This window comes from Eucyclogobius newberryi, unplaced genomic scaffold (assembly GCF_026437365.1).
Source record: "Eucyclogobius newberryi isolate DKJ021-1_F unplaced genomic scaffold, fEucNew1.0.hap1 SCAF_21, whole genome shotgun sequence".
Classification (NCBI taxonomy): domain Eukaryota; kingdom Metazoa; phylum Chordata; class Actinopteri; order Gobiiformes; family Gobiidae; genus Eucyclogobius; species Eucyclogobius newberryi.
The window spans coordinates 16,989,417-17,002,603 of NW_027315846.1; the positions used below are offsets into that span (position 1 = coordinate 16,989,417).

General features: G+C 39.2%; 3 protein-coding genes across 4 annotated transcripts; 1 reads left to right on the forward strand and 2 right to left on the reverse strand.

Annotated features, from left to right (window-relative positions):
- Positions 1-740: 740 nt before the first annotated feature.
- tdh2 (L-threonine dehydrogenase 2) lies at positions 741-3,337 on the reverse strand. Its single transcript, XM_072457461.1, has 9 exons — positions 3,142-3,337; positions 2,868-3,072; positions 2,265-2,307; positions 2,122-2,192; positions 1,899-2,048; positions 1,660-1,832; positions 1,505-1,595; positions 1,132-1,401; positions 741-1,048 (listed from the first exon to the last, which is right to left on the reverse strand). Exons 2-9 carry the CDS (start codon positions 3,055-3,057, stop codon positions 900-902), a joined length of 1,137 nt encoding a protein of 378 aa, XP_072313562.1. The 5' UTR covers positions 3,058-3,072; positions 3,142-3,337; the 3' UTR covers positions 741-899.
- Positions 3,338-3,563: 226 nt separating this feature from the next.
- On the reverse strand, positions 3,564-10,571 carry LOC140370349 (myotubularin-related protein 9). 2 transcript variants are annotated; one of them, XM_072457459.1, is made up of 11 exons: positions 10,186-10,571; positions 9,999-10,058; positions 9,202-9,307; positions 8,964-9,089; positions 6,733-6,906; positions 6,456-6,673; positions 6,220-6,381; positions 5,920-6,061; positions 5,615-5,835; positions 3,851-4,002; positions 3,564-3,777 (listed from the first exon to the last, which is right to left on the reverse strand). In XM_072457459.1, the coding sequence occupies exons 1-11, from the start codon at positions 10,368-10,370 to the stop codon at positions 3,674-3,676; spliced, it is 1,650 nt and encodes a 549-aa protein (XP_072313560.1). In that variant the 5' UTR covers positions 10,371-10,571; the 3' UTR covers positions 3,564-3,673. The 2 variants fall into 2 exon arrangements, with proteins under 2 accessions (XP_072313560.1, XP_072313561.1); XM_072457460.1 differs by lacking the exon at positions 9,999-10,058 and having other exon boundaries at positions 10,186-10,404.
- A 439-nt stretch (positions 10,572-11,010) lies between these two features.
- Positions 11,011-12,742, forward strand: fam167b (family with sequence similarity 167 member B). Its single transcript, XM_072457462.1, has 2 exons — positions 11,011-11,387; positions 11,719-12,742. The coding sequence occupies exons 1-2, from the start codon at positions 11,067-11,069 to the stop codon at positions 11,980-11,982; spliced, it is 585 nt and encodes a 194-aa protein (XP_072313563.1). The 5' UTR covers positions 11,011-11,066; the 3' UTR covers positions 11,983-12,742.
- Positions 12,743-13,187: the final 445 nt, after the last annotated feature.

A 13,187-nucleotide genomic window follows, 5' to 3' on the forward strand; every position in this document is an offset into this window, starting at 1 on the left:
ATGGTTCGAACCACTGTGGGTGTGATAGTACTAAAACATACCACTAGATGTCACTCTGGAGTGTTTCGAGGCCTCGAAACGTTTGGTACAAATGCGTTGCCATTTCATGAGGCTTCACTTTGCCCATCATCACTATGTACTGTGTTTACTAAATGATTACAGGAAGAATGTAATGTTTTAAACTAGTTTATTATTCAGTTAAATCGGTAAAATAAGATTGCATCTTAAATCAAACAAAACGATAACCAGTCCTGTGTCACTCTGTGAGCTTGCTTGCCTCCCCATATAGGCTTCAATGTTACAGCCAGACAATACTGAAGTCAAGGTTGAGAGATTAATTTAATCACGCTGTCTTTGTTCACATTAAAAAATGAGGTATTCATTATTGGTATATTGACCAACATTTCTATCACAATCACAATAGCCTCCACATAAGACAAAATAATAGATTCAAAAATCAGTAGCCTAGTTAATGGTTTTGTTGGAATTTAACACTAGACTATCTTGCAATTGGTTCTGTTTATAATGATGTAAGTATGTATTTGTTAAAACAAATTACCGGCATGTAAAATCTCACAGGCAGCAAAACATGAAAGAAAATCATATAACTGACTGAATTTAGATTAAAAGTGATTTGTAGATGATGTTGTAAATGTTGGTCAATTATATTATTGTATTATTTAGAAAAACAATCTTCTTACAATTAAACAAATCTAATATAATAAAATATATGATTACAATTTAATCAAAGATGACAAATGAAAATATACAGTTCCCTGAAAATTATTATTTACAGTCAAATAGCATATGAGCTATTTTTTAGCTATTTTTTGTTTTGCTTACAATTTTTCTGAAATATGTTTTTTTTTTCCAAATTGCCAGGTGTTCCTCAAACTCTTTTACAAAGTGTTCAAACGCGCTTCGCTGGTCCTTTTGTGACGAATTGTTTGCAGCATATCTGACACAAGCTCTTCTAGTCCAAAGACCGATTCCCAACCCCAATCTCTCCTTGCATTTGAGTCATCGAATCGCACTGGCCAGCTGTCAGCTGCAATGTAAACAAGTGATCATTTTTAAATAAAGACTCAAGTTTAAATTACTGAAAAAAGAAATAGCCTAACGGTTACATACCAATTGTCTGGCGCACAGAATCAGGACTGTAGGTGACTTTGAGTTGAGGGAGATGCTTGCGTATTTCCTGCGCCACTTCTTCTGGGGTAAAACTCATGGCTGCAATGTTATATGTGCGTAGAGAAAGCTGGCACTTTGGAGCTTGCATGAACTCAACAGTAGCTCGATGACAGTCTGAGATATGCATCATTGGAAGACGAGTGTCCGGACGAAGGTAACACTCATGGTGACCTGTACTGAGAGCGTCATGAAATATCTGAACTGCATAATCTGGAAGCAGAGAACATATTTTTAATCTCTTGCTTTAGTCAATATATTATTTACCATGCATATATCATTTCATATTTAACAACACATATAGCCCCAAAATTACCTGTTGTTCCTCCACCAGGTGGTGTATTAACAGATATCACACCAGGATAACGCAGGCAACGAAAGTCCAAGCCATGTTTATGATGCAGATACTAAACATAGATTTATAAAATTGGTTATGGCCAAGAAAACAAATCTCTGCAAATAATTCCCTACCTCTCCCATTAGTTCTCCGTGCACTTTAGAGACCCCGTAGATTGTTCGAGGTCTTTGAACACAAAGGTCAGGAACTGGGTCGCGTGGTGAGGAGGGACCAAAGGCTCCTATGGTACTGGGAACAAAGAGGCGAAGGCAGTTCTCAAGAGCCAAGTCCAACACATTGTGAAGGCCTATAAGGTTCACATTGTTAGATTGAACACAAAATATCTCACATCAAATCTGGCATCCATACAGACCTGTAATGTTTATTTTGCGAGCCAATGCCACATTTGCCTCGCCTACAGCACTAAGCAGAGCGCTATAATGAACCAGCCAAGTGATCTGGTTATTTATAATCAGTTCTCTGAGATGCTTGTAGTCCAGAACATCAGCGTATACAAATGGGCCTGTTAAAAATGCAATGAAGGCTTAACATTGAAATTAAGGTTTGCAAAAACATTTTTTTTAGCATTGTCATACCGCTGCGAAATACATGTGGTGGTGGCTTCTTGATATCGGATAGAATTACATTATCCGTCCCATATTGTTTCCTTGAGATGAAACAATAGTTATTAAATGACTTTGAAGAAAACATAAAATAAGGAGATGTTTACCCCTGTTACCTCAGCATCTCTGCAAGCCCCAAGCCCAACTGCCCCAGACCACCTGTGTAAAAAACAAAAACAATGCAAGCTTGTTTTGCCAAGACTGCTAAGTTATTTAGTCTTACTTTTATTAAAATTTGTATTGAAAATTGTATTTTTTTATTTTTTTAAATACAAACTCAAACAAAACTATTTTCAACACAGACATTTGCTGCTAAAAAACATGGAGCAATGAGGAGGTATAATATTACCAATTGGAAATGTAGTATTGAAGATATTGAAGATTGAAGAATTGAAAATTATAGTTAATACATAAGAATTGAGTAAGGTCATGTAAGTACGGTTTTTACTGTTAGCAAGAGGTTGATGTGTTCCAAAGCATTATTACTCTACACGTAAAGTGAGGGAAACACTTATACACTTCAGTGTCTTTCATTGGCCTTTTTATATCCAGCTGTCTGAACACTAATAATAATAAAGTAATGACTCTTGTGGGCCTGAAAAAATGTGTGCAATATTATAGTATATTTAACATTTGTCAGTAAGGTATCATAATAGACAATGTGGTCAATAATATACAAACAATATAAAAATAATAAGAACATTTAAATTTCTTATTACCTGTGATCAGAACTTTGGGCTTTTCCTGGGAAGACACACTGTTGTTCTCCAGCTTGCTCCAGCTGCTCATTTGCCTAGAGAACCTGAAGCTTCCTAAATTTGATAAACACTGGTTCCTGGTGAGAGCACACCGCCTCCACAATAAGTGTCCCAGGATGTTGGGCACACAGGCATGTACACAGCGTTCCATCTCGATTTACAAACCCTAATAGCAAGAAAATCAATGTTAACCAAACATATTACTGCAAGACTTCAGTGGAACATTCAAACATACCTGTGTAATCTCTAGGCCAAGCACTTTGAATCCAATCACAGAATATTTAACAAGGTATTTCCAAAACTATTCTTTTCGCTTGAATAAATAAATTACCACTGGATGTCAAAGTTAGAAGTATCTAAGTGCTCACTGTGTATGCTCAAGCATTACAAAACTAAAACATTAGTCCAATGTGTAATACAATTCCATAGTTCTTGATGAAGCAGTACCAAAGACTCTTGCTCGCAGCTCTATGTGTGAAAACACACAGACTTGCTGGCACAGGGATTTGTATTGTGAGGAGTGTTTAGCTGAGCTTAACAGGACTGGGAGGTGTGTCACTTGACCACCTAGTAACTGATTTTGTAATAGAGCAAAACAAATCAAGATGAACACAATTTACATGACCTTCTTAGCCTAAAATAATGATGACAATGAGCTCTCTGTAAAATGTATTTATAAAAGTAAATATTAAACTGTTTAGAAAAGGTGATGAACTGAGAAATACTGACTGCAACACAGTTAGCATTATTTTGCATTAGGGAATTTATTATCTGCTGGGCGATAGCTTTCCCCACTCAATTATCATGTTTCTTATTTCCTCCTGAGCCTCTTCAAGATGTCTACTATGTGGAGTCCACCTTAGGAAAAACCCTATGAAAAATATACAATGACTTTTTCAAAATGCCTTCAAAAATGTGAGACGGAAGAGTCATCTTAAACATACCTCTCCAAAGCTGCAGAGACTGTGGGTGAACTGAGGGCCAAATCGCCAAATCAGTGGGCTCATACAGCGGGTTACTGTAAACCTCTCTGTCCATTGGCCTCAAGAGAGCACGGAATAAACAGAAGGTCTTCTCTTTTACTCCCAAGACATACCTGAGGATTATTCAAAATAATAATAACGAGCGCGACCGTGTTTTGATCGCGATAGACTTTAGACTTTATTCTTTAGACTTTATTCTTTAGACTTCATTCTTTACTTTATTCTTTACTTTATTCTTTAGGAGGGATTTTATTCTTTAGGCTTTATTCTTTATTCTTTAGACTTTATTCTTTAGACTTTATTTTCTTTAGATTTTATACTTTAGGCTTTATTCTTTAGACTTTATTCTTTAGACTTTATTTTCTTTAAATTTTATACTTTAGGCTTTATTCTTTAGACTTTATTCTTTAGACTTTAGGGTACAGTGTGCAGAAGAGCACCTCTTGGGCTTTGTCAAAGCACTGGAGGTCAAAGCACTGGAAGAACAACTTTTAGGAGGTAATGTAACACATGGATACCAACCGCCAGAAAACAGGGAAGTCAAGGCACTGGAAGAAGAACTTTTAGGACTACGACAAAGTCTAAGGAATAAAGTCTGGCGGTAATGCAACACTCGGATGTCAACCGCCATAAAACAACAACAACAACAACAACACTGTACCCCCTCCTCCCTGTACCTTCGTTACCTAGCAACAGAGACTGTTAATGACGCTAAAGCTAACGCTAATGCTAACGCTAAAGCTAACGCTAAAGCTAACGCTAAAGCTAACGCACAGCTAAGACCGCGGCATGAGAGGAAATGTTCCATCAAAATAAAAGAGGAAGTGAAGGCATTAATTGTGCCTCTGCTGGCCAATTGTGAAAAATACACAATATCTGTAATGCACTTTTTTCATGGCGTCTCAAGAAGAATATAACCCATGAGTTTCAAACAAATCAGACAATGTTGAGTTTTTCACACAATGGGTAGGGGGCGCTATAGAGTAAATTTGTTACATGGGTATTAATTATTTTCAATCAGACCATAAAAACGCATTAGTGAGTGAAATATGAGCTCCGTAGATCATTTCCATTAGACGTGACTTGTCTTTGAAAAAACAGGAAATTAAGCCTTTTTTGAGGGCGGTTACGGAATATCAACTTATTTTTTTAAATCTTTATTAAATTTCAATGTCTCTAGATGCATAAAGTGTTGTTTTGAGCTCAATCGGACGAAAACCTAGGGCAAGTACGATTTAAAAAAAAAAAAGTCAAACGTGGCGGTGCCACTTCGATTCAACATGGCTGACTTCCTGTTTATCATAGAGCGATGCTGCCAGGTGTGTTTTACTCATCAAAGGTAGCTCTGTCACTGTCCCAAGTGTCATGTGCCGAGGCCAAAGATAAAGCGTTTCATGTTTTTTCTTTTGGGACAGGCGTTCTTGCAAGCTCCATTTTATTCGATTTCGGACTGAGCCAATCGCGTCAATGTGTGACTTTTCATCGATGTTCAGGGGGTCAAAAATGTGCAAGTTGTGGCAGAAAACCATGAATAATAATAATAATAATAATAATAATAATAATAATAATAAGAAGAAGAAGAAGAAGAAGAAGAAGAAGAAGAAGAAGAAGAAGAAGAAGAAGAAGAAGAAGAAGAAGAAGAAGAAGAAGAAGAAGAAGAAGAAGAAGAAGAAGAAGAAGAAGAAGAAGAAGAATGAGCACTTGTATAAAATCACAAGGACTAACCTCTCCTTTTCATTGTTACACAGGAAGGTGCCATAGTTAGAGGCATATGCCTCTGTTGCTAATTTCCATAACAGAGCCTCAGAGAAACCCAGTGCCAAGGGGAACTGTCTCCACAGCTGCCAAACACAGTCCAACAGCAGCAAGAAGACTGGAGACTCCTGTTGGAGACGGGCGTGTGAATGGGCCGAGTGTGCGCATCGCTGTTGGAAAGAATGTCCCGCCTCCCATGAAAAATAGAGACATGAAAGCATATAACCAACAAAACACAATATCAATTTCACTATTAATGGTAATATATTTTGCACCTGCACCCACTCTCTCTCCAGCAGGCACAGGAAGCCCTCCAAAGTGCGACAACTTGGGTCCATTATGAGTTGGGACAATGTGCTGATGAGCAAAGAGGAGTCTGATCCTTCCGAGCCGTGAACAAGGACTGAATGGCCATCCCTGTTGTTACATCAAGACATTTTACTTTACTGACTGACAGATTTTACAGTACAGAGCTACATAAACACCCATTGTCATATTGCTGATTTTATTATAATGCATGTACCAATACATTATATACAAAATGGGATTGTTGTAAATGGTACTGTATTCTTTACCTCTCAACACACTCTGCCACCAGACCAGCCGTAGACAGAGCAGTTTGGACATGTGAAAGCCATTTTGAATTCTCAAGTTTACTAAGCCAGCGGTCCATATTGTGCGATTCATCTCCGCAGGCCTCCACCAGTTTAATAAGACTTTCTTGCAGTGTTTTACCCCTGAAAATGAATAGTATTAACAAAGGATAACTAGTGAATTGTTCTTGATTAGATAAACATAAAGGTGCACAGACTTCTCCATATGTCTATGCAGTCTCCTCCAGCTGCTATAACATGACTTTGGTTCAAATCCTCCCCCTGTCATCCGGGCCTGCTGGGATTGCTGACTGGAGCGAGTGTCGATGATGTAACCCTTATCTGAACTTCCGATCACAGCCTGCAGAAGGCGCTCATCTTCTCCACAGCGTTTCCTATTGGCGCCGATCAGTGGCTGACTACTGCGCATTATAACCTACAAGAAACTCAGTTAAAATGAAAATATGGTAAATAATCCATTAAAAGTGACCTCACCATTCCATTTTTTTGATGATAGTAGCACAGAACAGGGAAGCGACCGCCCTGTCTGAATTTAGCCACTTTCTTTAGTGTTCCGTCATCTATACATTTGGGGACGATGACTGATGGGGGGTAGGAAGGACAGACTGAATAATCTCTGTTTACAGTACTCAATCTCCATAGAGAGGTCTAAAAACAGAAAATATTGTTGGTCAATGATTTAAATAATCTTCTACTTCTACTACTTTCAGTGATACCAAATAAAGTACAAAAGTAAAAGTATTGTACTCAAAGGAACATTTTTATGTGTCTGTACTTAAGTTAAAGGTGGTATGGACGATTTTTTTCCGCAAATTTTTTATCATATTTCCTCGTGGCGTGGATAAATCATTTGTCCTGCCACGTATCAATCATAAAACGCACCTATCGCTCACCTGCAGCCGCGTCAGGCTCGTCCCCACGTTTCCGCGTGCCTAAGCGCATGGATCTATCATAATATAGTTCCCTCATTGTACGGGGCAAAATGAAGACGGAGAAAGACAGTTCGAGCTGACGCAGAAGTGGACAGAAATATACGGGAGACGAGAGATACGATGCGCTCCGTCGCGCTAATAAACAAACGCACGTGTGTGTTGTATCAGTCCGCACGGGGGAGTGCGCATGCGCACTTCCGCCTGAGTTCTCAAATCGCCGAAAAATCGTCCATACCGCCTTTAAGTAGTGTTTTACAGTGGATACAGGGGATTCTGATTTCTAATTCTGATTAAATTTGAGAGCATGTGTAAGTACATTTTACTGTACATTTTTGAACTGGGCTAAAATGTAGAGAGTGATTATGATTTGAGGTGTTATTTTTAACTAGGGTGACCAGCTTTCCCAAATTAGAAACAGGGACACCCTCAGGTTGGGATGGGGGGAATGGATAAATTGTATTTCAGTACATTTTTATGCATTTAAACCTTTTTCACAGCTCACTTGTGAGTGTAAAATCTGAGGGACTTCTATCAGTGTAACTGACAGCATTTCTAAAGTTCTGGTAATTCTAAATCAATATTTTCTCTATTTTGGCTAAAGAAACCACAATATATTCCCCTCTTTACCGTTGGTGGATATCAAAGTGGTAAAAAAAACTGGACAACTGGAACAAATCAATGGTTACAGATATATCTGCTGGGACATGGGACACGGGGCTCAAAACTGGGACTGTCCCGGGTAAATAGGGACGTCTGGTCACCCTATTTTTAACACATTCTTAGTACAATTTTACATTAAGGTTTTGAGTTCAAGCACCAGCTTTGAGGAAACAAAAATATATACACAAAATTCACTACAAAAATTAAGACATTGATTTGAATGGACAATTCTTTACTAAAATCACTACTTTTATCACAGAACAGTTCTGTGTAACATTTACAGAGGGGGCTTAGTATGTGTATGTATTATAATTATGTTCACCCATCCAACAGTCTATGTGAGGAAATGAACAAAAATGGCCCTGGGAAAGTTGTTTCTTAAAAACATGAAACAATGCTTGCCCCAAGGTCAATTAGATTCTCTATTCTCTGAGGATTTGTATTTGGCCCAAATGAAGCAGTGAGCGGAGCTAAAGTCATGGAAACATAAATACTAATCCAGAGGGACATTAAAAACCACCACCCTCCACCCTGGTTCGGCTTCCGTTTCCTTGCAGTTTTCCTGCCAGAAGGCCAGCATTGCATTATCAGTGAGAGAAGTTGCCTCTCAAGAAGTACAAGTAGATTTTAAATTTCAGTTTTTAATTTCAGTTGGCGCAACTATGAAATTGCAAAAGTTACAAGAGAGACCTGGGACCTGGTAATTTCACCATGAAGCCTGTAAACAAAATGTAGGAATCGAGGACAATGTCAGTGTGGTCCAGGGGCCAATTGCAGCCTTCAGACCAATTTTTGTTGGCTTCATGCTGAATTTACCATTTGCACTTATTTCTATTGAAGATATATGCACTGACATCAATGGTGGAGCTGGTGTGGCGGCATAATGCAATACATGGGCCACCTCCTCCACCTCTTGTATATTTCAATATACGTCCCTCAATGAAAAAAAAAGACTCCCCTGGTTAATACCTTTACAAACTGCTACGAACTGAACACTACTTTTTAAACAAACATATCCAAAGTGAATCCCTATTTTTTTCCAAACTCCTAAAGCCCTAATATCGAATATATATTGCAAAAACGTATTTTATTGAAAAATATTAGAATTCTTACAAGCCCTTTGGTCTCTCTGAAGAATTGTTCAGGAGTTGATAGTCCCCACTGACTTTCACAACTCTGATCTGAAGGTCTGTAAAAGAAAGGATACATCTCCGGCACGCTGTCGAGATTGGACAGGGTCTAACAGCGTAAGAAGTGTGAAGAAAAACATTTAGAACAATAGAAACTGAGAGAAATTATAATAGTTTAGTAGCCTTTTTCAAAAGATTAAAATCCATTACTAAACGTGTACCTCAATAGAGTGTGCAATATTGAGACACTGCTCCATGCTTGGGATGTCAATTTGGAGCACACGCAGGTCCTTACATTTGATTGTGATTGTGCCTGAAGAGCCTGACCTTCAAAAACAATGAAACACACCGAGAAAAGAAAATTATTCCCAAAGTTATTCCCAAATTCATGCCGGTGTCTATTACTTTCATTTACCAGTTTATCATCTAAATAATGATACCATAATGTGTACTTGTGTTGTGTGAGATAAGACTATATTTTCAATGTAATATTAACAATCAGTGGGCTATGTTTGAGGTGTTCATTCCACGTGTTTTAGGGGTGTCCAAACTATGGCCCGGGGGCCAAATGCAGCCCTCTGACCAATTTTTGTTGGCCCTCAGGCTTGACCCAAACAACAAAAAGTAGTACTTTTTACTTTAAAATTTGACATTTTGATGTTATACAAACCTACTATTAATGTTCCAAGTCTTAATAGAGGTGTGGAGGCTCATCGAAACTATGTCTAATGCAAAATGTCTAATGGTTCACTTCACTGTCGGGTTGTTTGTGGCCCTCTGCTGCTTATAAGTGTCAAAATGCGGCCCTCCGAAAAAAGTTGGACACCCCTGTTTCACTTTAAGAAAAAAAGAATGTAGACAAATTTGGCCAAGCTTGAGCAAATAGCATGTTGAAAGTACTCTGGCAGTGGCACAGCATCAGATACAGATTGTGCAAAAGAGTTGACAAATTTCCTGAACAGAGAAGCCACACAAAACTGAACATCGCGATAAGCTGCAACACGAGCTGATTTCAAACCTTTTTTCACCGTGGTCAGCAAAAGAAAACAGACTGGAATAGCCCAAAAGGTTTTCCACACTGGTTAAAGAAAAGGGAGGAATATTATAGGCTACCATGCGTATGAACACGTACATGTGGAGCAGTTTTGAACAGGTCGAGTGCATACATCTGCTTAAATGAGCGACAGACTTTAGAGCCATTTCACCTTTTCTCTATTGCATCGATGTTCCTGAGCAGCAGTAACACCTGACTGCCGCTTTGGTCCTCTCTGTCCGAGAAGAGCAGGTGGTGCCCGGTGATGCACAGTGCGCCTCTGCCCGGTGGATGCAGCGGCTGCCGCAGAACAACATCCTCCACATTGGCTGTTTTTATGTGCTCTGAAAATTCCATGTTTTTCAGCTTACAATAAAAACAACAAACAAAAAAACGACTCAAAGACTATAACCTGTACGATACTTAGCCCTGTCCAAATGAAAATGAAAGTTTGGAGCCGCTCTTTACGATAAAATCTTAAGTCTGATTATAGATTTCTGCCACTCATGAAAACGTATTATGAAGCTAATGTTCCTATCCACAATGTGAACGTAGGGCAAATCAAGTAAAGTGTGTTTAAGCAACAAAAGACGGAAGTACACGTTTCCTGTGAGCGACAATTCTCCAGTTCTCAGAAACTCGCGCGGTTGTTTCGCGGCTGAGAAGCGGTGGTTTGCAACATCACCACTAGAGGGCAGCAAATCCAAATGTAGGCGACAGGCGGCACTCAGCGCTCACGTGGTTAAACTAAACACAATGAATATTTGCCATACTCTACCCGTCCTATCAGCCTTAAAAGAGACACAGGCCGATTAAAATAGAATGGAACAACAAATGATTAATGTGTCACCGGCTATTTAATTTGTAAAAAATAGAATTAAAAGTCCCATAGAATTTTTGTGTTTAATGGTTACAAATTGTCCAGCCTCCCCCTGTCCCGTGTGGGATGGCCCAGTGCTGCTTGCTCCTTATCTTCCTATAAAGGAGGGAAGGACCTGTTGCATTTGCCAAACTGTCAAACAAGAAAGCAAAGCAAACCACCGCGGGGATTGAATGCTATTTTTTTATTCCGTTTCAATGGATTCTAAAGAAAATGAAGATGAATCGTCATCCTCTGAGGGAGACCCGGAGGATTTAGACAGTTTAAAGGCTCTGACTAAAAAGTTGAAGTTACAGACCCGCAGACCATCTTATCTGGAGTGGCAGGAGCACGTCCAGAGCAGACCTTGGAAGGACAGCAATGCGGCTGAGTCTGAGGAACAAGTCGTGTCCGTTCCCGCGATTTTGACAAATGAAAACTCAGAGTTAGTTGTTCGAAACATTTGTGGATTTGATACAATTGATGATGCTTTGGAGTTTTTGAGAAAAGAGCTGGTGAGTCAGAACATGTCAGAAGCAACTAACAAAGAAAACTTTAAAGCTGTTAAAAAGTTAAACAAATCACAAGAAAATTAGACAAGCCTTGTTTGTTTATTGATTAATGTAATGATTAATGTATATGTATGTTTCAAATTTTGAATGTTTCTTTCAGGCACCCAATATACCTTTCTTCTTTGCATTTTGCGGAATATTTGTTATGCAAAATACAAGGAATGTGTATGAATAAGATAAAATGCAAATGTTTTTGTTACTTCCCCGGAGATGCCTCTCGGGTGATTCATGAGAACATACATTCATCAATGAACCCTGTTTTTCCTCTGCTCAGAGAGAGATGCAGCTGCAGGACAATCGTCTGGCTCGACAGCTGATCCGTCTGCGCAGTGAGATCTATCGCCTTAAAGTGGAGCAGGTGTGTAACCGGCACAAGGAGATGCTGGAGGATGCAACGTTTGAGCTGGAGGAGTGCGGTGAGGAGTCAGACCTGCTCTGTGACATCCCCATGAAGGCCGCCTTTGCCCTTTCCACACCCCTCAAGCACATTGGCCTCACCAAGATGAACATCAACTCCAGGCGCTTCTCTCTGTGTTAATTCCCCGACTGTGTGTGGCCTCATCACAAGATGGCCCACCTCCAGACCAGATCCTCTGGCACACAAACTGACAAACACTATGTCTTGAGCAAAGACGTGACTTTAAGAGGCTTTGTTTCATGCACCAGGGCCTGGCTGTGCAGACCCAGATAAAGAAAAGCTCCCAACTAAGTCCCCTGTAAAGATATGAAGACAAAGTTGCACAAAGCAAGACTGAAATGTCTCAATGAGCATTATGTGCAATAGTTTAAGGCTGAGATTAGTCAATTTTGACATGAGGTGAGGTATTTTCTCCATGCGTAAGGAAGCAAACATACTACATTCTACGGTAGTCTTATGACTTGCCCTTATAGAGATGACAGACAAAGAGTCACAGGATGTGGTAGGTCATTTTTACACCTCTCCTTCAAGCACCAAAAATATCTCTAGAGTGCTGTGACAGGACCCAGAAGCTCCACTTAAATGTCACTCTAGATTTTTGTTGAAAGATTTTATGGAACCATGACCAATACTGCCAAAAATAATTCAAGAATTATCTTGTTTTTAGATGTATTCCATCTGAACAATTATCAGATGGACTGCTGCCATTTTTGTTGACACTGTAAAAAGCCTTTAAACTAATAGCCTAGTGATGTTTTAAACATTACTTTACACAGGTTTTGGTGTTTGACTAATATTTTATTTGTATTTAATAGTATTCTGTACTCCATATTACATTTGTGTCCAAAATATTAACATTAAAAACAGTTATGAGTATTATATCCCTGCTTCTGTTGTCAGTATTGATTTTTGGTTGACCCTCAATGCTAAACCTTTCCCTGCACAGTAGCGTTCCTTTCCTTTGGCTTTTACAGCGCAGCGTCTGAACATTATGAGAGAAGCTCCAGAGGGACGAGCACCACCAGAACACAATAGTCAAACAAGCAACCAAATGTGCCTTTGGTGTGTGCTGCTGCAAACAATCATAAAGCAGCATACTCCGGGGTGACCTCATGTGACTTGAGATCTCAGCAGTGAAAAGTATGTGTAAAAAAATATCAAACAAGAATGTACGGATGAAGGCGGCACAGCTTCAGGGTTTGCTCTGGTGAAAGCTTTTACAATGAACATATAGCCCTGCAACTGTTTCTAACGAACATTATCCGCTTTGAATTAAAAGTCGGATATTTATAATCTATGCAGTATTTTGTTATACGCATGGAAAA